This window comes from Solanum lycopersicum, chromosome 12 (assembly GCF_036512215.1).
Source record: "Solanum lycopersicum chromosome 12, SLM_r2.1".
NCBI classification, from domain to species: domain Eukaryota; kingdom Viridiplantae; phylum Streptophyta; class Magnoliopsida; order Solanales; family Solanaceae; genus Solanum; species Solanum lycopersicum.
Genome location: NC_090811.1, coordinates 29,868,609 through 29,895,204, shown reverse-complemented (window position 1 = coordinate 29,895,204; position 26,596 = coordinate 29,868,609). Strand labels below are relative to the sequence as shown.

General features: G+C 34.3%; 2 protein-coding genes across 3 annotated transcripts in view; one reads left to right on the top strand and one right to left on the bottom strand.

Moving 5' to 3' along the window:
* Positions 1-21,183, top strand: part of LOC101260320 (fatty acid amide hydrolase-like) — a 62,826-nt gene extending 41,643 nt beyond the window's left edge. The window contains exons 17-20 of one of the 2 annotated variants that reach the window (XR_011213219.1): positions 19,713-19,777; positions 20,678-20,743; positions 20,828-20,923; positions 21,005-21,140. Coding sequence is in view for 1 of the 2 variants with exons in the window: in XM_069292411.1 (XP_069148512.1) it covers positions 19,713-19,777; positions 20,678-20,739; positions 20,828-20,923; positions 21,005-21,064 (283 nt within the window). In the remaining variant the exon portion in view is untranslated. Of the gene's footprint in view, positions 1-19,712; positions 19,778-20,677; positions 20,744-20,827; positions 20,924-21,004 lie in introns of both variants that reach the window. The other variant, XM_069292411.1, reaches the window with a different exon arrangement.
* On the bottom strand, positions 11,424-12,912 carry LOC138340717 (uncharacterized). Its single transcript, XM_069292669.1, has 3 exons — positions 12,332-12,912; positions 12,128-12,247; positions 11,424-12,054 (listed from the first exon to the last, which is right to left on the bottom strand). Exons 1-3 carry the CDS (start codon positions 12,425-12,427, stop codon positions 11,536-11,538), a joined length of 735 nt encoding a protein of 244 aa, XP_069148770.1. The 5' UTR covers positions 12,428-12,912; the 3' UTR covers positions 11,424-11,535.
* Positions 21,184-26,596: the final 5,413 nt, after the last annotated feature.

The following is a 26,596-nucleotide window of genomic DNA, read 5'->3' as shown; positions in this document are numbered from 1 at the left end:
CTGTGTGTCAGTTCTTGAAAGGTACTAAGCATGAAGGATAGAGTAAAGCTGAAATAATACATAACTCAACAAGAACAAAAGCAAGTATAATATTCTGAACATGATTTACTGAATGCTGAGCTAATTGGATGCAATGACCAAATTTATAACATGCTGAGAGTGAATAATAACTGAAGTGTAAATATGGTCAATGCAATAGAGTCTCACTGAATTGTGGGGGCTACTAATAACCGTTAATAAATCCACGTAAGCTAAATGTGGAGTATGATATATACACCCCAATGGGAGGACCCAATATACCCTGCCACAAGTATAAAGGCATGTTTGCGTGATCACTAAAATGATGCCCACAGAGAGGACTTAACCTACTTGGCTAGTAGTTCTTGGACTATTTGGGTATTGCTAAACCCTAGTCAAAACTCGATATTATGCTACTCTAATGGATTTAGTGGTTAATTGATTATGACTAACTTTTTATAGATATTGGATAGCTCAAACTGAACACGCAAAGTGAAAATGCAACAATTAATCTGATAATGATGCATTAATAACTTAGGCATGTATAATTGAATAACTGAAATATCTTACCTAGCATGTGTAATTCAAGAACTAAAGAAATACATAACCAGGGTTCTAAAATTCATACAATAAGCTGAATAATAACATGGTTATCTGATTTAGAACATATAACTAACTAATTCATGATAATCTAATGAAGTTTTTTAAATCCTAGGTCTAAACATGATAGGGAATCAAGAATATGACTGATATATGGGGATCTAATAGGTGAAAGAAATCCACAAGTAAAATCCCACATACCTGGTGATGAACTCCACAGAGAGCTCTTTGAATTGTGGGGATGTAATTGATGGAAACTTTTTGCGTTCTTAAACTAGGGTTCTTGACCTTTTTCTCCTCTTTTGCTTCTAATTTTCTAAGTTTTAATTAACGATTTTGACTTGGGAAAGTTCTAGTTATGTTTCTAGGCTGAAAATGGTTAAAACCTTATGATTTAGGGTCTAAATGATGTATCTTAGGGACCAATCGAAAAAGGAAAACACCAAAAGATCCCTGACTTAAAATTTGTTTGAGTCAATGATGGAGTCGACGAACGGTGCGTACTGGTTGACCATCATTTGTGACTGAGAGTTGAAAGTCAGCTGGAGAATTGACGAAGTTGATTGACGGTTCGTATTGGTCGAGTGTTTTTCACGACTGAGAATCGGAAGTAAGATGATCAATCAATGGAGATGGCTAACGATCCGTACTGGTCGATCGTCATTCGCAATTGAGAACTGGAAGTTAGTTGTTCATCGACGGTGTCGACTGACGGACCATAAGTCGACTGAAGGTCCGTACTAGTTGATCGTTATTTGTGACATATAAGTGAGAGTCAGCTGGCCTATCGACGAAGTCGATTGATGGATCATAAGTCGAATGATGGTCCGTAGTTGGCTCCATTGCTGGCACTTGTAACTTATGAAAATATGCACTTTTTTCGATCTATTTTTTATACGGAGTATTACATTATCTCCCCCTTCAGACCATTCTTCCTTGAATGATGACTAAACTAGTTGAAATAGAGGGAGAAAGCTGCAATCCTGCCACTAAACATCAATGACTGAGTTTCTGAATGAATTGAGACCCAAGAACATGCAATTATGCTGAAAATGCAAGTACAAACTGAGGGAAGTTGATTCTAAGGCTCAATTCACGCATGAATGAATGAAAAACGAAAGAGGAACTATTACCTCAGGCTGGAGCGGAACAAAAAGGAAAGAGGTGTGGATACTTGGCTTTCATGGCTTCTTCCGCTTCCCAAGTAGCTCCTCTACAAACTGACTCCTCCACAAAACCTTGACTGAAGTGACTTCTTTGTTTCTCAACCTTCTAACCCGACGGTCAATAATCTCAACTAGTACATCCTCATAAGAAAGACTATTTTTCACCGCCACATTCTCTAATGGCACTACAGAGGTTGGATGACTCACACACTTCTTCAAGAGCGAGATGTGGAAGACTTGATGCACTGCTGCTAGTTCTGCTGGCAACTCTAACTCATATGCACCTTTCCAACCCTTTTCAGGATCTTGTAAGGTTCTACATATCTAGGACTGATCTTCTTTTTCTTGACAAATCTCATCACACCCTTCATAGGTGAAGCTTTCAATAAATCCCAATTATCAACTTGGAACTCTAGTTCTCTTCTCTCACATCTGCATAAGATTTTTTCCAACTCTAGGTTGTGTTAAGTCTATCTCTAATGAGTTGCACTTTCTCCATATCATAAAGGATTGAATCTGGCCCAATCGAAGCTGACTCACGTATTTCAAACCAACCAAAAAGAGATATACATCTACGCCCATATAGTGCCTCATAAAGGGCCATCTTAATGCTGGAATGGTAGATATTGTTTTAGGCTAACTCAACAAGAACGAGGTGATTATCCCAAATACCCTTGAAATTGATCACACAAGATATCAATATATACTCTAGGGTCTGAATGGTACGTTCTGCTTGTCGATCCATCTGCGGATGAAATGTTGTGCTAAGATTTGCTTGAGTAACAAGACCCTTCTGAAATGACTTCTAGAAATGAGAGGTAAACCAAGAACCTCTATCTGAGATGATAGACGAAGAAACCCCATGCAACCTCACAATTTCATTAATGTAAAGCTTGGAATAGTCGTTCGACGAATATATAGTCTTGACCGCCAAAAAGTGAGAAGACTTAATCATTATGTCAACTATCACCCAGATGGAGTCATGATGTATGCGAGTTTGAGGTAATACCATGATGAAATCCATGTTGATAACTTCCCACTTCCAAGTAGGAGTGTCTATATCTTGAGTCATACCCCCTGGTTTCTGATCTTCTACCTTGACTTTCTAGCAATTGGGGCACTTACTCACAAAATCTTCTATATCCCTCTTCATGCCATTCCACCAATAGACTTCTCGGAGATCGCAATACATCTTAGTGTCACCTGGATGAATAGAGTATCTTGAGGTATGGGATTCTGCAAGAATATGTTGTCTCAACTCACCCACATTAGGAACACAAAATCTACCCTAGTAGCGAAGTACACCATCTCCCCTTTGGGAGAAAGCCTCCACTCTCTGATTATGGACTGCACTCTTAAGTTCAAGAAATATTGGATCATTGTCTATATTTTCCTTAACCTACACTACCAAAGAAGATTATGTCCCATTATGAACTGTTACACCACTGTCTGATATACATATAAGGCAAACTCCCAAGCGAGCAAGCATGTGACATCCTTCACTAGTTGTTTCCTTTCTTCCTCAACATGGGATACCACTACCCATAGATAATCTGCTAAGAGCATCTACTACTAAATTCTCCTTACCAGGATGATAATGCACACTCATATCATAATCCTTAAGAAACTCAAGCCATCTCCTCTGGAGAAGATTGAACTGTTCTGGTGAACACACATTGAAGGCTCTTATGATCACTGAACACATCTACATGAACACCATACAAGTAGTGTCTCCATATCTTAAGTGCAAACACCACTGCTACAAGCTCGAGGTCATGAGATGGATAGTTTTTCTCATGCACCTTAATATGTCTAGAAGCATAAGCTATAACCTTATCTCGCTGTATCAACACACAACCTAGGAAAACTCTGGATGCATCATAATGGATCACATAACCATCTGAACCCGCTGGTAGAGTCAACACAGGAGTTGTAGCCAATCTAGTTTTAAATTCAACAATGCTTTTCTTACAATCATTTGATAATTGAAACTTGACCATTTTCTAAGTCAACCTAGTTAATGCTTAGGGTATGGATGAAAATACTTCCACGAACCTTCTATAAACCCCCTAGACCTAAGAAACTTCTAATATCTATAGCAGAGATAGGTTTGGGCCATTGTTTCACTACTCTTATCTTTTGCGAATTCACTCAGATACCTTCGCAGATACAATGTCACCAAAGAAAGCAATGGATTGCAATCAGAACTCAAATTTGATAAACTAAGAAAATAACTAGAGATATTTGAGAGTATGTAGAATAACTCTCAAATGAATTGCATGTTCTTCCTCATTCCTAGATCAAATGAGAATATTATCAATAAAGATGATAATAAACAAGTCCAAGTACTATTTGAACACTCTGTTAATCAAATCCATGAAAGTTACAGGAGCATTGATTAGTCCAAATGACATAACTACAAATTCATGATGACGATAATGAGTTCTGAAGACTGCTTCCGGAATGTCATTATCGCTGACTCTGAGATGATAATAACCCGATCTGTGGTCTATTTTTGAGAAATGACTAGCACCCTGAAGTTGGTCAAAAAAGTCATCAATCTTGGGGATGGGATACTTATTCTTGATTGTGACCTTGTTCAACTGTCTATAGTTAATGCACATTCTGTGAGAACCATCTTTCTTTTTTACGAACAACACTGGTGCACCCATGGCGAAATACTAGGTCTGATGAAGCCCTTATTTAGAAGGTTTTTAAACGGCTCTTTCAATTTCTTAAGCTCAGCTGGAGCCATTATGTAAGGAGGAATATAAATAGGCTGGGTATCTAGAAGGAGTTTATTCCAAAGTCAATTTCCTTTTCGAGAGGAACTCCGGCAAGATCTTCTAGAAACACTTTTAGAAACTCAATGACTACTGGAATTGACTCAAGATTTGGGGTTTCAGAGCTATAATCCTTAACCCCTATATGATAGATATAACCCTTAAAGATCATTTTTCTAGCCTTAAGGTAAGAAATAAATCATCTCATTGGCGCTAAGCTACTATCCTTCCATTCTAAGATTGGTTCATTTGGAAATTGAAAACGAAAAATCCTAGTTTTACAATCGACTGAGGCATTAAAAAAATGTAACCAATCCATGCCTTGAATGACATCGTAGTCTATCATTTCTAAATTTACAAGATCTACTGAGGTGACTTCTCAGAGACTGCGACAGGGCAATTTTTTTATACCCGTCTAGCTATAACTGGGTCACCAACTGGTGTAGAGAATTGAGAAAGGTTCCAAGAGAGTTTCTGGACTAACATTGAACTGGACTGCAATGTAAAAAGTTACAAATGAGAGAGTATCCCATGGATCTACAATGCATTAACATCAAGGTCAAAGACTCGTAACGTACCAATGACTACATCAAGAGAACCTTCCTGATCTTGGCGAGCATGAAGAGCGTACACTGAACACCTTTTGTACCAGATGAGTTACCCTGCTGAGTCGGGCGACTTGATGGTGTTGCTGATGTTGTAGACTGAACTCTATCATTACTACCTCCTTAACCCTATCTAGAAGGACAATTCCTAAACTTTTGACTAGACTGACCGCACCCAAAGCATCCTTCCTTTCCTGCGAGGTCACTCGCCTGGATGGTTCTTACCACACTTAGAGCAAGTGGGCTAAGTCTTGGTGCCTAAAACACTTCCCTAAGACTTAGTTCTGGTGCCCTAACCTTCTGACCATAACTATTCTTGGAGTATGGAACACTAGCTGTCAAAGGGGCTGGGGTCGAAGGTCTCTACTAAAATTGTGAGCGATTTCCACCACTCAACTTCTACTAAAAGTAGTCATAGTTCCTAGTACTAGCCTTCTTATTCTCCTTGAATGTTCCCTAAGCTAATCACCCTCAACCTGGTGAGCATGAGTCATAAGCCTAGAGATGTTCATGTCTCTCAGTAACATAGCATTCTACACTCTGTTTTCACCAAATCTGATAACCCATACAAAAACTTATTCATCTGAGCCCTAGAGTCAGCAACCATGTGAGGAGCCTACCTGGAGAGTTGGTTAAACTTTAGCCCATACTCTTGGACTATCATGTTACCATGACTTAAGTTCATGAATTCCTAGGCCTTTGCTTCTCTCAAATCTATTGGGAAAAACCTATCCAGAAAGGTCTCACTAATCCAATCCCACGTAATAGTAGTTGCATTTGTACCCCTATTTTCCTTTCACTGAGTGTACTAGATATGAGAACATCTTTCCGCTGGTATGATGCCAACTCAACTCGATCATTCCTAGTGACGTGCATCATCTCAAAGATAATGATCTCATCTAAGAAATTATGGGGATCCTCATCAGTTTGTGATCCTAAGAACTCAGAAGGATTTATCCTAACAAATTCACTGACCCTTGTAGTTGCTCATCCACCATTAGCATTCACCAGAGCTTGAACCCGATTGTTATGGTTGGCCACAATCTGAGACAATATCTGAATGACGTTCCTGAATTCCGCATTGGAGACTTCCTAATCTGGGACTAGAGGAGCTGCATTAGCATTCCTGGCAATAACTCTATGAGGAGGCATGATCTGAAAGGTAGAACGTTGAGTTAGAATGGAATGAAATCATACCTTACACACGATAAGAGTAACAAGAAAGTGAACTTTTTCCTAAAACACTTAATATCCTCCCTCTCAATAGATGTGGTGCACTTCACACCCATGAAAATGACTCTACCTAGTGAAACTTTTCAAACATCCTAGGACATTTAAACCTAATGCTCTAATACCAAGTTTTTCATGCCACGTGCTACCCCTGAGACGCGGACACAGGACCTAGGACCACAAGTGATCCAAAGCGAACCCTGTTGGCATGATCATGAGCATACAAGAGATAATAAATTGATGCAGAAACTAAATCATAATGAAAATAAAAAGATGCAGAATACCCATATAATATAAATGAGATATATGAAACTGATGATTTTAATATGAAGAACATATTAACTCAATACTATGTTGAAACTAACTATGTTTGAGAATAGCCTCTAACTAACCAAAAATGCTAGGACATGCCTCAGCTAAGTCTAGCAAACTGAAACTAAAGGACTAAAAATACTGAAAAAGAAACTCATGACTATTTTCCTCGGAGAATGAGGACTCACCATTGATTTTGTTGAAGTGGAGATCAGGAACCGACCTAAATGTGATCTGGATGCTAAGAACCCTAATCGACATCACCAGAAGATGTAGCGCACGTATGCGTCAGTACTTGAAAGGTACTGAGAATAAAAGATAGAGTATAGCTGAAATAATACATAACTTAACAAGCACAAAACCAAGTATAATATTCTGAATGTTGAGCTAACCTGTTTCAATGACCAAATATATAACATGCTGAGACTGAATACTAGTTGAATTATAAATATGGTCAAAACAATAGAGTCGTACTGAACTATGGGAGGTACTAATAATCGATAATAAAGCCACATGAGCTAAAAGTGGAGTCCGATGTGTACACCCCATCGACAGGAACCAATATACCCTGCCATAGGTATAAAGGCGTTGCTAACGCGATCACTAAATTGATACCCACTTAGGTAACTTAAAACCTACTTGACTAGTAGTTCTGGGATTATTTGGGTACGCTAAACCCTAGTCCAACTCGGTATTATGCTACTCCCAATGGATTTAGCGGTTAATTGATTATGACTAAGTTTCTGAAAATACTCGATAGCTCAAAATGAACATGCAAAATGATAATGCAATAATTAATGATACTGATTCATTAATAACTCAGGCATGTATAACTGAAATATCTGACCTAGCATGTGTAATTCAAGAACTAAAGTAAAACATAGCTAGAGTTCTAAAATTCATGCAATAAACTGAGTAACAACATGGTAATCTGATTCAGAACATATAACTAACTAATTCATGATAATCTAATGAAGTTCTAGAAACCCTAGGTCTAATCTTGATAAGGGAGTCAAGAATCTGACTGATATCTAGGGATCTAATGGTTTAAGTTAAATCTCATATAGTTGGTGATGAATTCCATGGAGAAATCTTTCAATTTCGGGGTTCGAATTGATGGAAACTTTCTATGTTCTTGAACTAGGGTTCTTTACCTTTTTCTTCTCTCTTGCTTTTAATTCTCTAAGTTTTGATTAGTGATTTTGCCTTGGGTAAGTTCTAGTTATGTTTCTAGGATTAAAATGACTAAAATCTCATGATTTAGGGTCTAAACGACGTATCTTAGGGGCCAAACAAAAAATGAAAAGACCAAAAGACCCCTGACTTAAAAGTTGTTAGAGTCACTGACGGATTTGACTGACAGATCATAAATAAACTGACACTCCTACTAGTCGACCATCGTTTGTAACTAGAGTTGAAAGTCGTATGGTGAATCGACAGAGTCAACTGATGGACCATACTGGTCGACCATCGTTCACGACTGAGAACTGGAATTAAGTTGATCAATCAACAGAGTCGACTGACCGTCCGTACTGGCTGATCGTCGTTCGTGACTGAGAACTGAAAGTTAGATGTTCATCGATGGAGTCGACTGATGGAACGTAAGTCGACTGATACTGTATTGGTCGACCGTCATTTGTGACTAAGAACTGAGAGTCTATTGGCCCATCGACGGAGTCGACTGATGGACTGTAAGTCGACTGACGGTCTGTAGTTGACTCCGTCACTGGCACCTGCAACTTCTGAAAATATGCATTTTTTGGTATATTTTGGATACGGGGTGTTACACAAACCATCATTTCTTTACCTTTTTCTCCTTGGTCGTCGAATACCCAACTATTTTTTTCTTCTAATTTTTCGTACATATCAAATTCAATTTTAAGAAAAGGGTCTTCTTTTTTTCATGATCTGAATCAAAATTGATATCATTAATTTTGAAAATTGAAATGAGAAGATTGTTGGAGTTGAAAATTGTTGTTCAAAATCATTATTTATGGCACTGTTGTATTTATGGTGATGATCTTTAAAAATAATTAATTTTAGATTAATCCTCATTTTTTCTATTTTTTTATTTCTAAAATTGTTGTCAATTAAAAGAAAAAAGAACTAAAAATCAAAATTTAAATAATTTTTCAAGGTTACATTAACGTGATGTTGATGTGCCAATGACATGGCACGTTAGAGATGCACTTGTCACTGTGAAAATGACATTATAATCTTAAGGTGATATTGAATTTATTTTGGATATGATTGGGCGGGGGGGGGGGGGGGGGGGGGGCAAATAATAGTATGTAAAGTCAAAGTGATAAAGTAAGTTTTCATGCCAAGTTAAGGGGGGATTTTTGTGTTTTCTCTATTTTTATAATACTAGTCTTGATAATGTGTGTTGCACGTTTGTCCCCTAATGAACATTGGAAAAGTTAATTTATATAAGTAAATATATCATAGTGGAGCCTATATAAATTCTTCTCTAAGTTCAAAGCTAAGTCATTTTGCATGTAAGTTTGACACAAAAATATACCTCATCACATAATATAGCTTGAAAATCTTATATTACATTGGACATATAATATTTTTAATGTATCATGAAAATAAACCTTTTATTATATTAGAGGTATTAATGTATTTTAATTACTAACATAAGTGTTAATTCAAAAAAGAAAGTTACTATAAAGAAGATACATATAAAGAAAAAAATTACAAAATATCTAGATGGTGCAATATCAAATTTATAGAAAAAAGTACAAGTTCAAACGGAAAAGAAACAAAAGTAAATAAAGACATGACATCCATAATAAAAAACATCACATCAAAATATATAGACAAAAATATTATCATATTGATTGAACTACATTTTGTTAGAAATCAACTTGCTATAGACAAAATGTTTCATATTATGTATAGAAAAACTAAAATTACAAAAGTAAAATAAAGTATGACTATGTTAAAATATAAATACACTATATTTATTGAACTTTATGCTAAAATATTTCTATATAAAACAATTAAATATGAATTCTAATACAATAAAATTCAATGAATATTTTCACTAATTTTTTACTTTACATTATTTTTTATTTTTTATTTTTTACTTTTGCACTATTTTGTGTACCTATCTATGTAATCATTAAGTACATGAATTTTCTTAACATTTAAGATTACATGTAAATGGTAAAAAATACAACTATGTTATTTTCAAAAAATAAATGATTATCAAACAACGAAGAAGACATAAATATAAATGATTATGAAAGAAATTCTCCTTTACAAGTTTAGTTGTAAAATATTTTGCGGGATTTAACATGTTTACACTCAAAACAATTAATTATAAATATAAAAATTGAGATTATGTTAATTATATTTATATCCTAAAGATAGAAGAAATGAAGAATACAAAAATATAGTAATCAATTACGAAATTGTATTTAAAAAACTCAAAAACATGCAGATATGAAAAATAAAAATTCACTTACAACTTCATATTAGAGAATATTCATGTTGTAACTATGATAATTACATATTTCTCAACAAAAAAAATACGAATATGCATGAAACTTTAAAGAATGCAAATAAATGAATCAGTATGAATTCTTATAAGTACAAATTGGTGACGAAAATTTTAATGTACACCAACCTAATGTAGAATGCAAGATAATAACAACTTTGGAAAAAAGAAGAGAATATAAATAATGTTGTGTTAGTGTCTTTGATAGACTCTTGATCCCCCCCCCCCCCCAAAAATGATTTTACAAAGTAAAATTTAAGGTCATCAGACTCTTCGTTGCCCACGTGTAGTACATGAATACTCCTTTCGTCTAAATATATGTAAGTTAGTTTGACTTGGCACGAAGACCTAAAAAGAGACCTCAACGCTAGGTCAGTAAAATGCAGGTCACTTTTTCACAGAGACCTCATGAGGTCGCCAAACGGAGACCTCACGAGGTCACCAACAAATAATCTGATTTTTTACAAAAAGGAGACCTCACGAGGTCACTAATGTATTATTTAATTTAATTTTATATTTTTTACATAGAGACCTCATGAGGTCACAATTTTATAATATTATTTAATTTTATATTTTAATTAAGAGACCTCATTAGGTCGCTAAGATATTATTTAATTTAATTTAATAAATGCATAAAAGAGACCTCATGAGGTCTCTTTTCTGCATTTATATTTAGAGACCTCACGAGGTCTCCATTATGATATTTATGGAAAATATAATGCAGAAAAGAGACCTCATGAGGTCTCTTTTCTGCAATTATAAAATGTTAATTAGAGACCTGATGAGGTCTCCATTTTGAAATAGCTGAAAAAATTAATGCAAAAGGGAGACCTCATGAGGTCTCTCTTCTGCATTTATAAAATAGAAAATGGTAAATGGAGACCTCATGAGGTCTCTAATGTGAAATATCTGGAAAAATTAATGCAAAAAAGAGACCTCATGAGGTCGCTATAATGAAATATCTGGAAAGTTAATGCAAAATAGAGACCTCATGAGGTCTCTTTTTCTAGAAAAAAACTGGCAGAAAATTATTATTTCTGCGGCTTCTCATCACCTGTCATTTTAATTCAGTACCCAAATCAATCTCAAAGAGCTTCAAAAACTCAATTGAAGCAATACATTTACTAAATATTCTCTTATCAACTCAATTGCAACTCACTTCAACATAATTATATATTAAACAAAAACCATGATATCCATAAGTTATATAATACATTCCAACGTTATCATGTATTCACATAACAAATAATTCCCATCACAAAATTATAAAGTTAACAAAATGATCCATAAGTTAGCTATCAAAAGTCTAAACTTCACTAATGTGGTACTGTGTTTTCCACATAATCATCACTTTCTTCGTCACTTTCTTCATCACTACTCTCATGGGTCATATTTCTTTGTTGACCATATATTGGATAATGAGTAGGTTGAGATTGAGGAGGTCGAGGAGGGAAAGTGACATCACCAGAACAAGGGGGAATCCCTCCTGAGGCAAGTAATGCATCGAATTGAGCCTTAAGACCCGCAAATTGTAATTCCAACCGCCTTTCCCTAGCCCGTGATTCTTCGGCTTGGCTAGATAGCTCAACAATCTTTTTCTCCATAGCCAAATTTTTCTTCATTGATTCATCATGATTTGAACTATTTAGGCCTTCAAACTCAGAAGAAAATTCACGAAAGGTTTTGTGCGGCATTCCATATGCATACCCATATCTACTCGGCCCACAAGTCAAGTCTAACCAAACTCTCTCATCCTGTTCTTGAGTAAGTGGCATATCTTGATTTTCTTCAGGCAGAGTTTGTTGTAAATCCTCCAAAGCTTGAAGATATCGATTCTAAATTGAATGTTATCATATGAGAATATAAATTTAGAAAATAAGTAATTATTTTTTAAAATTAGAGGCTTACATAGGTCACTTCAGCTCGCGGTTCAACCCACACGTCTGGATCTTCAGGATTTTTCTTCTTTCTAATGTGTGTTGCCTTAAATGCCTCAGCTTGAGTTATCGGTCTTCCTAGTTCCTTTTCCTACATAAAATAATAAAGTTATAATCAAGATTAATTATATATTAATACATAAAATATATAAACACAAAGAAAAATGATACACACCAATTTCCTCCTCACACTTCCTTGACTTTGAGCCCCACTTGTGTGTAGAGAACCACCCTTAGTAGATGATCTTGCCTTTTTACCGATCTCACTCATCTGCTTAAATCTTGGATCATATTTCCAATGCACGAGTAATTTTGCCCAATCCTCCGATAGAACCCAGCTAGGTTTGCTATTATCTCTACGAGCTTTATTAAACAAACTAGCAAGAGTATGCGTAGCTTTCTTGTGAAAGTTTGCACAAATTTTGGCCTCATGTTCCGGACGCCAAGCACATTTTTTCTACAATCAAAGCATAAATTATTTTATTTGATAAGTATTAATGAAGACAAGTATTTTAATAGTGTTAAACAAATAAATTCGAATATACCCTGAACTCCAAAAATATTTGTCTCTTGAGATTGCTAGGGAACTTGCCCCATGTAGGATAAGCATCTCTATAGAGTTCTTTGATTGTCTGAGAAATGATCCCCACAGCATCATCTGGATTGAAACTGTAATACAAAGTTTTAACATTTACAAGTTAAAACAAATAGAATTAAATCATATAATAATAAACATACAATTTTTTTTTAAAAAAAAACTTACGTGTAGCCTTCAGGCTCGATGACAAGTCTATTATGCATGTCCCTCATGCCAACTTGTGTATTGTCATGACCAGGTGTATCTGACTGATTTGTTGTAGGAGTGTTAGGCTCAGAACTATTACCTTGAATGCGAAGACTCGACATCATAAGTTGTGAAGCAGATGATGATGATGGTTGTGAGTCTGCAGGGTTGTGAGTATTAGTGCGAGAGACACTAGACGTTGGTCGATTATCCTCTTGAGGCAAAACACTGTATCCCTGTGGGGTAGCATTCCCTGATGTGGTCATCATCAAAGGTACCTGAGGGGGCGGCTGAGTATATTTCAGTGGTGGATGCATATAGGTCGAAGGAGGAATAATACGTGGAGGCACGGTCCGCCTAGAATAGCTATGTGGCTGAGTGTCTTTTGGTAAGAGAGATGTTGTGTTGTCTGATCTTATATGTATACCTGTTTGTTGTCTACTAACCATACCGTCTTTCTTTTTTTTCTTTTTGGGGCCATTATCAATATCTTTATTCTTACATTTACCTGTCATCTAATTAGTACAAAAACATTCAAGTCAAAGGTTGTTAGATATTGAAGATATGAGAGACAAACATCATCCAGTAGCTTATCTAGCAGTTCATCACTTTTTAAGATAAAATAAAGCCACAACCACAAGTACAAAATAATATCGAAAACAACATCCAACAAAAAGCACACGAGAACATATGAAGTTGAAGTTATTGAAATTAAAACAAAAGGCACACAAGGTAATTAATACAGAGATACATTGGTAATTACTAATCATCCTCGTCCTCATCCTCATTCTCATCCTCATCCTCATCCTCATCCTCGTCCTCGTCCTCGTCCTCGTCCTCGTCCTCATATTCATCTTCATCATCATCATCATACTCAAACTCATCCTCATGAATTGTTGCATTTGCCCCTTCATTTGTTATTTCTTCCATATCAACCTCTTCTAATATGTGTTCAGGATGCTCTAAATCATTTTCTAATTCAATATCGACGGTGTGGTGAACAATTGATGAATCATCATTTTGGTATGCAACATCCAACACGTTTTCAACTTCCACACGGCCCATGGGTTTGGTTTTAATAACCACCCACCAATCAGCTTTATCTGGACGCAAGGGATAAGGAACATAGTACACTTGCTTAACATTTTGTGCAATAATAAAAGGATCATAAGCTTCATATTCCCTTGTGTGCTTTACTTCAATGATATTATATTGTTTGATTTCTCTCGTACCTCTTTTGGGGGTTGGATCAAACCACTTGCATCTAAATAATATAATTTTTTTTGTAGGCCAACCGGAATACTCCATTTCCAAAACCTCCTTGAGTACCCCATAATAATCAACTCCATCTAGATTTCCATCACCACCTTTTACCCAAACTCCACTATTGTTATTTTTTTTATATTTGGAGTATTCTTCAGTAGTGAATTTAAAACCATTAACAACATACTTATTCATTGAATAAGTCTTGATGGGTCCCCAAGAAATGTCCTTCAAAAATTGGTCAAATTGACAATTTTTTGTGTCATAAATCTATAAATATTTAAAAAGTAAGAAATTAGCATCAATTAAATATAAATTTATTTAATAATAATAGTATTATGAAAATATTATAAGGCTTACGTAATCTTGAAACCACTTTGAGAAATTCTCAAATACTCTTTCATTGCCATATAAATGCACAAAGTAACTGTCAAACAAGATGGATATTGAGTTAATTGTTTTGTCTTGTAATTACATATTTTAGTGAGAACCCAGAAACTTACTCAACAAATGGTTTAACTTGTGGGCAATTCAATAAGACATGTGTAGATGCAGACTGCAACTCAATGGCACTAAGATTTTTCCTTGTGCGTTTTTTTGAACCTTTGCCTGGTTGATTGAAGATTGATAGTGGATTCTTAGTCTCACCACCTTCGTCATGGCAATTGGGTCTATTTTGAAAGCATGGCACACTTCTTTTAAAGTAATAAGAACCAAAATTAGTTATCTCCCTACCAAGATGGAATTGAACCATTGAGCCTTCAACTCTATGATTTTGTTTCATGCCACGTTTAGACTTTCCAATAGTCCTACATTATACATTGTTATCATTGATTTAAACAACATATTAATATAAAAATATTAATAGTTAAATATTTACCTCTCAAAAGGATACATCCATCTATATTGAACCGGACCTCCAAGGCGTGCTTCATGCACTAGATGTACAGGAAGATGCTCCATCACATTGAAAAATCCAGGTGGAAGAATCTTCTCCAATTTATTCGTAATTACAGGAATATTTTGATCCATCTGAACTAGGTTGTCTTCCCTTAACGTATTAGAACACAAGTCCTTGAAGAACAAACTGATTTCAGTCATAGGTTTCCAAATTCTATCAGGCAAGCCACTAAATGCAACGGGTAGTAATGTTTCCATGAAGACATGACAATCATGACTTTTCATACAATGTAATTTTCCATGCTCCATATCAACACATTTTCCTAAATTTGAAGCATGTCCAGCAGGCATCTTAAGTTGCTCGACCCATTCACAAATTTTACGCTTTTGATCCCTTGTAAATGAATAACTAGCCTTAGGCTTGAAGAACTTGTTGTTCTGTTTCTCTTGCAACCATAACTCTTTTCGCCTGCAATATTCAGGTAAGTCCATTCTAGCTTTAACACTATCTTTTGTCTTGCCAGTGACATCCATTACTGTGTTAAATAAATTATCAAAGTAATTTTTTTCAATATGCATGACATCAAGATTATGTCGAAGAAGATTGTCCTTCCAATACGGTAACTCCCAGAATATGCTTTGTTTTGTCCAGTTATGTGCAACACCATATCCATCAAATTTATAGGGTTGTTCTTTTGCGACCTTTGGAAAGTTTTGAACCCTCCCCCAAACTTGTTCTCCAGTTAAGATTGGAGGAGGATAACCTTGTTCAACAGAATTCTTTCTGAATGCATTTTTCATACTCCTAAACTCATGATCCATTGGCAAGAACTGTCGATGACAGTCAAACAAAGAATTTTTACGACCATGTTTCAAAGTGAATGATTTAGTATTTTCCATACAATAAGGACAAGCTAACTTTCCCGCTGTCATCCACCCTGACAACATTCCATATGCTGGAAAATCATTAATAGTCCACATTAAGGCAGCCCGCAAATTAAAATTCTGCTTAAGAGACACATCAAACGTTTCAACCCCTTGAACCCACAATTGTTTCAACTCATCAATCAAAGGTTGCAAGTATACATCAATCAATACTTTTGGATTCCGAGGGCCAGGAATGACACAATTGAGAAATATATATGGACTGGTCATACACATCTCGGGTGGAAGATTATATGGTGTTACAAATACAGGCCAACAAGAATATGGTGCAGCAGAAACAGAATGTGGCGTGAATCCATCTGAACATAAACCCAATCTAATGTTACGTGGTTCAGCTGCAAATAGTGGATATGTTCTATCAAAATGCTTCCAAGCCTCTCCATCGGATGGATGACACATAACTCCAGGTGGTCTTCTATGTTCATGGTGCCATCTCATATGAGGAGCAGATCTATTAGACGCATACAACCTCTTTAACCTTGGTATAAGAGGTAAGTAATGCATTGCCTTAATAGGAACTTTCTTCCCACTAGCTGTCTGTTTATAACGACATTTTCCACAAAACTTACACGATTCTAGATCAATATCATCCTTATAGTATAACATGCAACCATTTTCACAACAATGAATTCTCATCGATGACATTCCTAACTTTGATACCAACCTCTTTGCCTTATAGAAATTATCAGGTATCTCTAGATTTGGGTCAACTAAATCATGAATAAGGTCAATCACAGAGTCCATTGCCCCTTGAGGAACACTCCAATCTGATTTGATACTTAATAATCTAACCGCAATAGACAACTGTGAGTGTGGACTCCCCTCATATAAAGGCCGACTAGCAGATTCCAATTGTTCAAAGAAAATTTTACATTCAACATTAGGAGCTTCTTCACCTTGATTAGCAAAATCAAAATCAGAATGCACACCAAAAGCATCTTGAACCATGTCATCAATTCTATAATTTTGTGCATTAGAATTCACATTGCTACTACTTTCACCAGGAACATAATGTTGGAATACATCAAAGTTATTATCAATTTCTCCATGACTAGTCCACACAGTGTATTCTTTTTTAAACCCATTTCGATAGATATGAAGCTCAACAGCATCTGGTTTTTCATAATTCAAACATTGACATTTATTACAAGGACACTTAATCATACCACTACGTTGAAAAGGATCTAATGTCTTTGCATACTCCAAAAAACCAATGACACCTTCTACAAATTCAGGTCTTAGCCCCATTCGACCAAAATTAGTCATATTATACATCCAACTACGATCCATCTACATAAGAATCATAAATTAAATTTGTCAAGCACTAACACAATAGTTACAATTTTAACTTATTAACCAAATTTCTAAGTCTAATTAGTCTAGTTTTAAATAAATTCTAATACTATAGTAACAAGTTTAACTTATTAACTAACTTAACAAATTTCTAAGTTTAATTAGTTTAGTTTAACTTAATACTAACACGATAGTTACAAACTTAAAGCTAAGTGTCAACACTAGATGGACACAAATTGATTTTCAAAAGAAAATCAATTTTGTCATCAATAGGATCAACTAGTGTTGGTACTTATGCTTAACAAATAATTATATCTTAAATTTAAAGCTAAGTGTCAACACTAGATGGACACAAATTGATTTTCAAAAGAAAATCAATTTTGTCATCAATAGGATCAACTAGTGTTGGTACTTATGCTTAACAAATAATTATATCTAAAATTTAAAGCTAAGTGTCAACACTAGATGGACACAAATTGATTTTCAAAAGAAAATCAATTTTGTCATCAATAGGATCAACTAGTGTTGGTACTTATGCTTAACAAATAATTATATCTAAAATTTAAAGCTAAGTGTCAACACTAGATGGACACAAATTGATTTTCAAAGAAAATCAATTTTGTCATCAATAGGATCAACTAGTGTTGGTACTTATGCTTAACAAATAATTATATCTAAAATTTAAAGCTAAGTGTCAACACTAGATGGACACAAATTGATTTTCAAAAGAAAATCAATTTTGTCATCAATAGGATCAACTAGTGTTGGTACTTATGCTTAACAAATAATTATATCTAAAATTTAAAGCTAAGTGTCAACACTAGATGGACACAAATTGATTTTCAAAGAAAATCAATTTTGTCATCAATAGGATCAACTAGTGTTGGTACTTATGCTTAAACAAATATAATATGGATTTAGAATTTGAAACTTACGAGATTTTATAACGATCTCAAATTAATATACATTGTAATACAAATAAAAAGTCCTAATTCACGTGAAACCATAAGTAGTTGTACTATGCGAAGATATTTGCATTTTGTGGCAAACTATACCAAAACTTGGACACAAATGGATTTAATTTGAAGTTGATTCATGTTTTGTTATTCTTTGGAAGTATTTAATTTAATAACAGTTTTGCTGCGACATAGGTCAGTGAGAGAGAGACATATAAAATGTAATAAACAATAGTTGCTCGTAATCCTCTTTTCTCTCATTGCTTATAAGAGCCCTCTTTAAGCATTGAATTCGATCTCCCAATATTCAAGTAATCTCACATAACTTATGGCCCCATAAACAAATAATTATAACCCTCAGGTGGAAATCCTTTTTTCCCTTTCTTGTCTATGATATTCGATCAATTATCCACTTCTAACCCACAAATTCCACCCCACCCTAACCAGTCAGAATCAGAACCCTATTATCCATTAATTTCAGGTCAAATGCCTCACTCCCAAAATGCTACATTTAAAATGACGACAAACCACACACCCCAGAACAGCTCAAATTCTTTATTCCAGCGAGGGGTCCCCAATTCAACACTCATTAATTCAAATATAAACCTCCAAACTACTCTCCAAAACCCAAATTACAAAATTAAAGCTTCAATCTAGGTCATGCAAATTCAAATCATTTCCAAAAAACCCCAAATGTACAACAGGAAAAAGAAAAAAAAAAGAAACAAAAACAGTAACACAAAAAATGAGTGGAATTAGTGAAAATACCTTTATTGAGCTTAATGACGAGCTGCTTCTTAGAGAGAGAAAGAGAGGCGGCAGAGAGGCGGTCGACGAACGGAGAGAGGCGACGATCGACGAAGAGAGAGGCGCGCCGCGACGATCGACGAAGAGAGAGAGAGGCGCGACGAGGTGAGAAAGAGAGAGAGGCGCGACGAGGTGAAAGAGAGAGAGGCGCGTCGTGTAAAATAATTAAGAGAGGGAAGAAAGAGTTATTTTAATTTTGGCTAGGTTTTTGGTTTTGTCTAAGAGACCTCATGAGGTCTCTAAGTTTTTAAATATTCAATTAAATTAAATTATTATTTTTAATTTAACAAGTAGAGACCTCATAGTTAAAAAAAAAATAGACCTCACGAGGTCTCCAATTTTATGAGAATTAGATTAAAAATTTAAAATTTTTAAATAAGTTTGGTAAAAAAAAATATTATTCATTAAATTGACCTCACGAGGTCTCTCCAACATTAAAAAAAAAATTAAAAGATATTAATTTAAATAGAGACCTCATGAGGTCTCTTATTATTGACCTATTTTTGAGGTCTCCATTTTTAGGTCTCTTTTTGGTCTTTTTTTAGTAGTGTAATCAAATAAATTTAAACATACATATCAATTTTGTCAAATATATACTACTTGTGTAGGGTTACGGCTTACAGCATAGGCAACGACACTCGCCACACTGGGGAACTCGACTACATAAATGGAGGTATATATATATATATATTTATGAACCTCATTTTATTATTAACATACATACTCATATATCTTAATTTATTTTTTCATATATACATATACACTTTTTCCCGCTGGCGTACTGACACATTTCAAATTTTTCATATTTATTTTGAATTCTCAATATTTATTGTGACTTATACTATTTATTACGCACTTTACAAATATATAAATTTAACTACTTTTTAAAGTTAAACTAGATTACATTAATTTGATTTTTTAAACAAAAAAAATTGATATTCAAAAGCTATACGAAAAGTAATATATATAAGTTGTAATTTTTCGCATATATCAATATGATACAAAATATATTAGTAAAAATTTCTTATAGGTTGACTCTAAAATATGAAACCATGACAATTAAAAGTGTGGAGAGAGAGTAATAGTTAATTATCAAGTTGTTTCATCTGAATATTTGTCTTTGCTAGTTTCAATATCAATGAATTCATCATATTTAAGGCTAGTCAAGGCAGTGAGTAACTAATCCCTGTTTGTAGTCTGATTTTATAGAAGTCATTAAATGAATATATAACCAAAAGTAACAGGCTAGCGCATACATAGAAGATATATATACATAAGGAAAGCAAGAAACAAATATCAAAATAGAGAAATATATATACATACATAGATGAAAACATCCCCAACACCTAGTATATATTAGTATAAGTGATGGAGCTACTAATCAGTATTATATATGTACATAAAGAACCATCTCTGAATACAACATAAGGAAAATTAAGGACAATTCGGCATACCAAAAGCTCTCCCCAATGATCTGCATAAGTATAGATAGTATGAGTCGATGGGACTAAGGGGTTTTACTATTATTCATAAAAAATAATTACGAGAAAATTAAACTTGATGATTATTTCAGCTGCACTAGTTCGATACCAGATAGCAGGAAATTTTCTGGGATTGCCTGCTATTACTGTACCCGTATGTATGCTCTCTCTCTATCTTCTTAAAATATGATAACACTTTTAATTTTAATTATTTATTCAAATTAATTTAATATTTTGTCTAGGTTGGTTATGATAAGTCTCATTTGCCTATTGGTCTTCAATTTATTGGAAAGCCATGGGATGAATCCTTATTGATTCATATAGCTTTTTCCATGCAGGTAATTTAATTAATTAATATTTTTCATTATCACTCCTTTTTATTTTGTTCATTTAAATTAATTGCATATCTTGTTTTTCAGGCATTATGTATTTCACAACACAAAAAACCAGAGGTTTTCTGGGATCTGTTGGCCAGCTAGTTTAATTCTCTGTTCGTTTGATTTGCAAGCCATAATTTGGTCACTTAATTCAACAATTAACGTTTTATCTGATAAATACTATATGCATCTTAAATAATGAACTAAACCATCTCTTATCACTTGCCTCTTATCCCATGGCTAAAAGAGTCATATTGGTTGGCGAATAGACTGATGGTCAGTCTTAAGAGCATGAGTCATATCTTTACATGATATCATAATTAGGTCCAATCCTGTTTAGACTTCCAGTCCAAGCTTCGGTTGGTTCTGAGCGTAACCGGGGGTGTTAGAGTGGATAAAAGCATTCGGAAATGGACTAGCAATCTACTTATATAGACTTGAACAATCCTCACTTCATAAGCTTGCTTTGGGGTTGAATTAGGTTCTTTTACATCCCCTATGCATGCTTTCTATTAACCATAAGAAATTATTTTTAATGTATTACTCTTTTTATACTTTTTAGCTCTTTGTCTCTTCTTCATTTCTCCCCATGATCCAAAAAGAGAATCATGCTTTTGACAAAACCTCAATTAAAATTAGGTGTTTACATATTCAAAATAGGATAAATATTATAAATGATATTTATTGTTTAAACTAAAGTTTGTTTGATTAAGTTAATCACTTAAACTGTTTAGAGTAAGACCGCAAGCAACTTAACTAATCCAAGCTATATTTATCCGTAGATAGTGTGAATAAAATGAGAACATAGTACCACGAATAATAAAAATCCAGATAATTAAAACAAAATAATTGATACAGTAAAAGAGAAAGAGTTTCTTATTGATTCTCCTAGGTAAGGTTATTTAAATTTATGAAGAGCATTGATAACCAATTATATCTCACTAAGATAAGTTAGCCTAAACCCAACAATTTCAATAAAGTGTGCAAATAAATTATAACTGAAATTTGATAACAATTTATAATGCAAATAATCAATTAACTTAGCTAAATCCTCAAAACCTGGTTATCACGTGCACAAACCTCTAATTTATTACAATGAATTTCAAAGAAAACACAAGTTTAAATGATGTTATCTCTAAAGTAGAACAAATCAAAAATAGGAGTAAGAAGGTCCACTGAGATGACAAACAACTAACTCTAGTATCACGAAGATCCGAACTCGTAACCTACAAAATGTAGAAGCAAGGGGCGAGTACCAAACCGCAAGATACTCAACAAGTAAACTTGTAAACACAAGTAAAGGGAACAAAATAAGTGTATTTTACATTCCAACCGAACCTCCACAACTACAACCTGTATAAAAACAGTCCAACCTTATGCCTCACAATTAACATAACGCATAGTTCAACCACCTCACTCCAACAATTACAACTCAGCAACACATAAGATTAAGTTCACTAGTCACAAGTTCCAAAGAAAAGCACTTACAAGTTAACAAATGATAATGATATGCAATGCAATGAAATGAAATGTCAAGTATAGTGATTCATGTATGACCTAACTATACACATCGACTGTCTCTCAGTCGGGAACATACGGGGGACATACATGTCCATGCATCTGTCGCGGCATGAAACACGTATCTTGATAATAAAATCAATTGTGGTGTGTGACACGTCAATCGAATTATAATATTTATCACAACGCACGACATGTCCCTTGAAATAGTATATTCTCTACTCAGTGAGCACAAGCATATCACTGAAGGTTACAAATTAATTACCAACATTCCAGGTCCAAAATGTAATCAAGGATTAATTGGCGAACCACCGAGTCACTCGGCGAGCTTGACTCAGCTTGCCAAATACCCCAACATGCTAGATTCCCACCTCAATATCCAGTTTTTTACGCACAACCTATAATAATCCAATTTCAAAACCAATTTTATGTCATTCAAGCCTAACCCATTACTATCATATACTCCGAGGCACTCATACTTCCCCAAATTGACCTAGATTCAAACAAATAATGATTTTTCTCTTAAGAATGACATCACCCAATTCATCATTGGGCAAGTTTGAGTTTTTTTGTGAAACTTAGGTTATTCAAACTTTACCCACACAAAATCCTAACATGCAAACCCACAATTTAAGCGCCAATCTCAAACTAAATTATGATAAATAAGATATCAGGCATGATTGAATTCGAATTAGATATAATGAATAATTTAACACAAAATCAAAGAAACTAATAGATCTACAAACTACTCAAACACATTCTCAACATAACTCTTACAATTTTAAAACTAGTTTGGCCAACCAGTCTCAATTTCAAAGATATGAAACTAAAGCAAAGGGATACAACAAGTAATACTTTAGCTTCTGAGCACACAAGGACATCCACAAAAATATTGAAATGAAAAATAGAACCTAAACTTTGATTGTAAATGTACAAGAGTCGAAAATTTCAAAATAAGGTTTGAATTAAAAATGGTTGAAAGACCCATGACCCTTCAGTTAGCGTTTCGATCAGTTAGGTCTATTAATTCCACCTATCCACTCGGTGAGTCTCCGAGTGGACTTTAGTCTGCCGAATTTATAAGAGTCATCGTCCTTCAGTCGGTCCAAAAGGCGAGATAAGTCGCATTCACTGAGCTACTTGTCGATTCGCTGAATGGACTTTGGCTCGCCCATTTACCCTTTTCCTTTAAATTTCAAATTTGTATTCACATGCAACAACCGTTATTCAAAACAAAAGTAAAACGTGGGTTACCTCCCATGAATCGCCTTTTTTAATGTCATGGCACGACGTGTCCATGTCATCAAGCCTCATTCTTTGGGTTCACCAAAGTATTACTATGAAGACCCTCTTTTGATCTTGGATTCAAATGAACCGAGATTTGACCCATCTAAGTTTTAAGTACCTTGATAGAAAACGAGTGTGAAGTCATTGTTTCATTTCCTTGAGTAGCTTGTATGATCCTTCCACTTTGTTTAAGATACAAGCACAGATATCCTTAGTACGAAAACTTTCGGGATCATCCCTTTATTTCTTCGACTTTTGACGTTCATGAGGAGGCACATAGTGATATTTGTTACCATATATTTATCTCCAATTTGCACCATGGTCTCTCCATTATTTATCCCAATCTCTCCAACCATCATCGTGATCTCTATTCGAACCTTGATTTCTGCCCCGACCTTGGATAGCTCAAATGAGAACCCCCCACTTGGTTCGACATGAACTGAACCTTATCAATGTACATGGAATTAGATTGGGTGTCATCAGGTTCACTCCTCTAATATCTCTCTAATTGAAAGGACTATAAAGGATTTAAAAAATTGGAATGGTCGATTTTGGAAAGAATATAAAAATCTGGAAAATTTTTTAAGTATGTTAAGTTGAGTTTTTGGCCAACTTCAAGAAACCGTAACTCTTATTTATACATGAGTTAGGTGTGCTTCCAGATATCATAGGAAAGATCTTGAAATAATATTTTCAACGCTTTCAAGTTTGCGCGATTCTGAGTTCGTATGAGTGGGATATGCCCATTTGAAGTTAGGTTGTTACAATAAGGAAAATTTTATCCGGATTTTTGAAGGGAAATTTTTCTTTTCCTTACCCAATTAATTAAATGCATATTTAGTAAATTATTTGGGATCTAAATTGAGTTAATTCAGTTTACGCAATTAAGAAATATGCTAGGACTTTGAGAGAAGAGAAAAGAGGAGAAAGGAGAAGAGAAGTTCAAGATTTGTAAAGTTCTTGAAATTTTGGTTGTGGAATTCGCCATGGATTAATCCTACAAGGTATGTGAGACTTTCATAGTGTTGGGTTCGTCCACGTACACGACAATCATGTTTGTTTCAGCAAAATTTATTTCTAGAAAGTTGATAGTATGATGTTCTTAAATTATGTTCTTGAAGTTCGTTTTAGTACTTTAGATTTGATAGGATTGTGCAGTTCTTGATGAAATCATGTCATTTTAAGAGTTGTTTTGAATTAGGATCTTGTGTATATATACTGAGTATTTGAATCTAAAAAAGAATTGATAAAAAAGAATTGAAATTAGGTAAATTGGGTTTAGAAAACGAGAAAAAAAAATTGGACAAGGAACATGTTCTCGGTCCACGTCGCGGATTTGTCCTTTCAATGTAAAATTTTTCTCTCCACGTCACGGAGAGGTCGCGGACTCCAGTGTTTCAAAATTTTATTTCAGTATCAAATATTTAAATGCATCTCAGCGTCGCTGACTTGCTTCCAGTGATTTCTTAATCTTCTTTTCATATTTAACAATATAAAAACACTTCTAAATATCACGAGATCTTTCCTGTCATAAATCAAAATCCTTGAATCCATAATTCAATTAAAGAAAAGTTAAGAGTCAAGTCAAGAGAAGTCAATAGTTACATCCAGAGAAGTTAATATCCAAGTTAAGAGAAGTTCATAAAGTCTTTCAAAAGTCTTTTATAAATGTTTTAACTTTGTTTTGAGACTTGAGTTTTGAGTTGAGTAAAGTGAAATTTTAACTTAATTTCTTCCAAAAGTGTATATTGGGACTATGTATTCCCAAAGAGTAAAATGTTTTCACATTTAAAGAATAAAGGAAACCTTGATTTCCAAAAGAGTCTTTGATCTAGTTTTCAGTTAAAGAGTAAATGTTTTTACATTTGAGCAAGAATGTGAAAATCAATTCCAAAAGGGCTTTTAAGATAAATTTTGAGTAATTATCTCAAACCAAAGAAAGAAGTTGCTGAGTATTTTGAAGTAGTATTAAGCATCAAAATGGGGGTGAGTTTGACTCATAGGTGGCTCGATTGTGTTAAAAAAAAGAAATGTGCCTTAGGCCCCCAAATTTAAGGGGCCTCATTTTTAATAATAATAAGTTATAAGTTATTGTCTTTTAACAAACATTGAACACTATTTGTAGAAAAAGTAATTTTTTCATGAAAAATGAAGGAATTATAGAAGAAATTTGACATATTTGAAGTATTATATCTCATGAAAAATAATTTAAAACAAGAATGATTATATTATCAGTTGAAAACTAGAAGAAATCAATTATATAAAATTATTGACGATTCAAGTTGAAGACCCCATTTAATTTTTGTTTTAGGCCACTAATATTCTTAAGCCACTCCTGGTTTGACTTCAGATAACTCACTCTCCATAAACCATGTAGCCATCATGGGTAGTAAATGATCATACTTTTTAGATGATTCCTTAAGTGCTTTTTAGCATAGACTAGTGGATCCACTTAGTTAAGGCATTTTATATGACGATAAAGTATATGACAGTTCTAGCAGCGTGGGCAAGATAATGTATCACCAATTAGCTCATAGTGGTTGTTTTCTGTTAGAGAAACTTCCACAAAAACTATATTACTTTATTATATGAGTAAAGTTGAGATTGTTATTGTATATTATTTATTGAACGAAGTTGTTTTCCACTATTTTACAAGTTTTCCATATATTGCATGTGTTTTATTGCTCTATATTGAGTTAAGTTATTCATGAGTTGAGAAAATCCAAAGTAAGTGTTTCTTTTAGATTCCTTTCAAACTTATGTTATGTTTAGTTTTCCCCTCGCATACTCGTACATTCAATGTATTGATGTCATTAGGCCTACATCGTC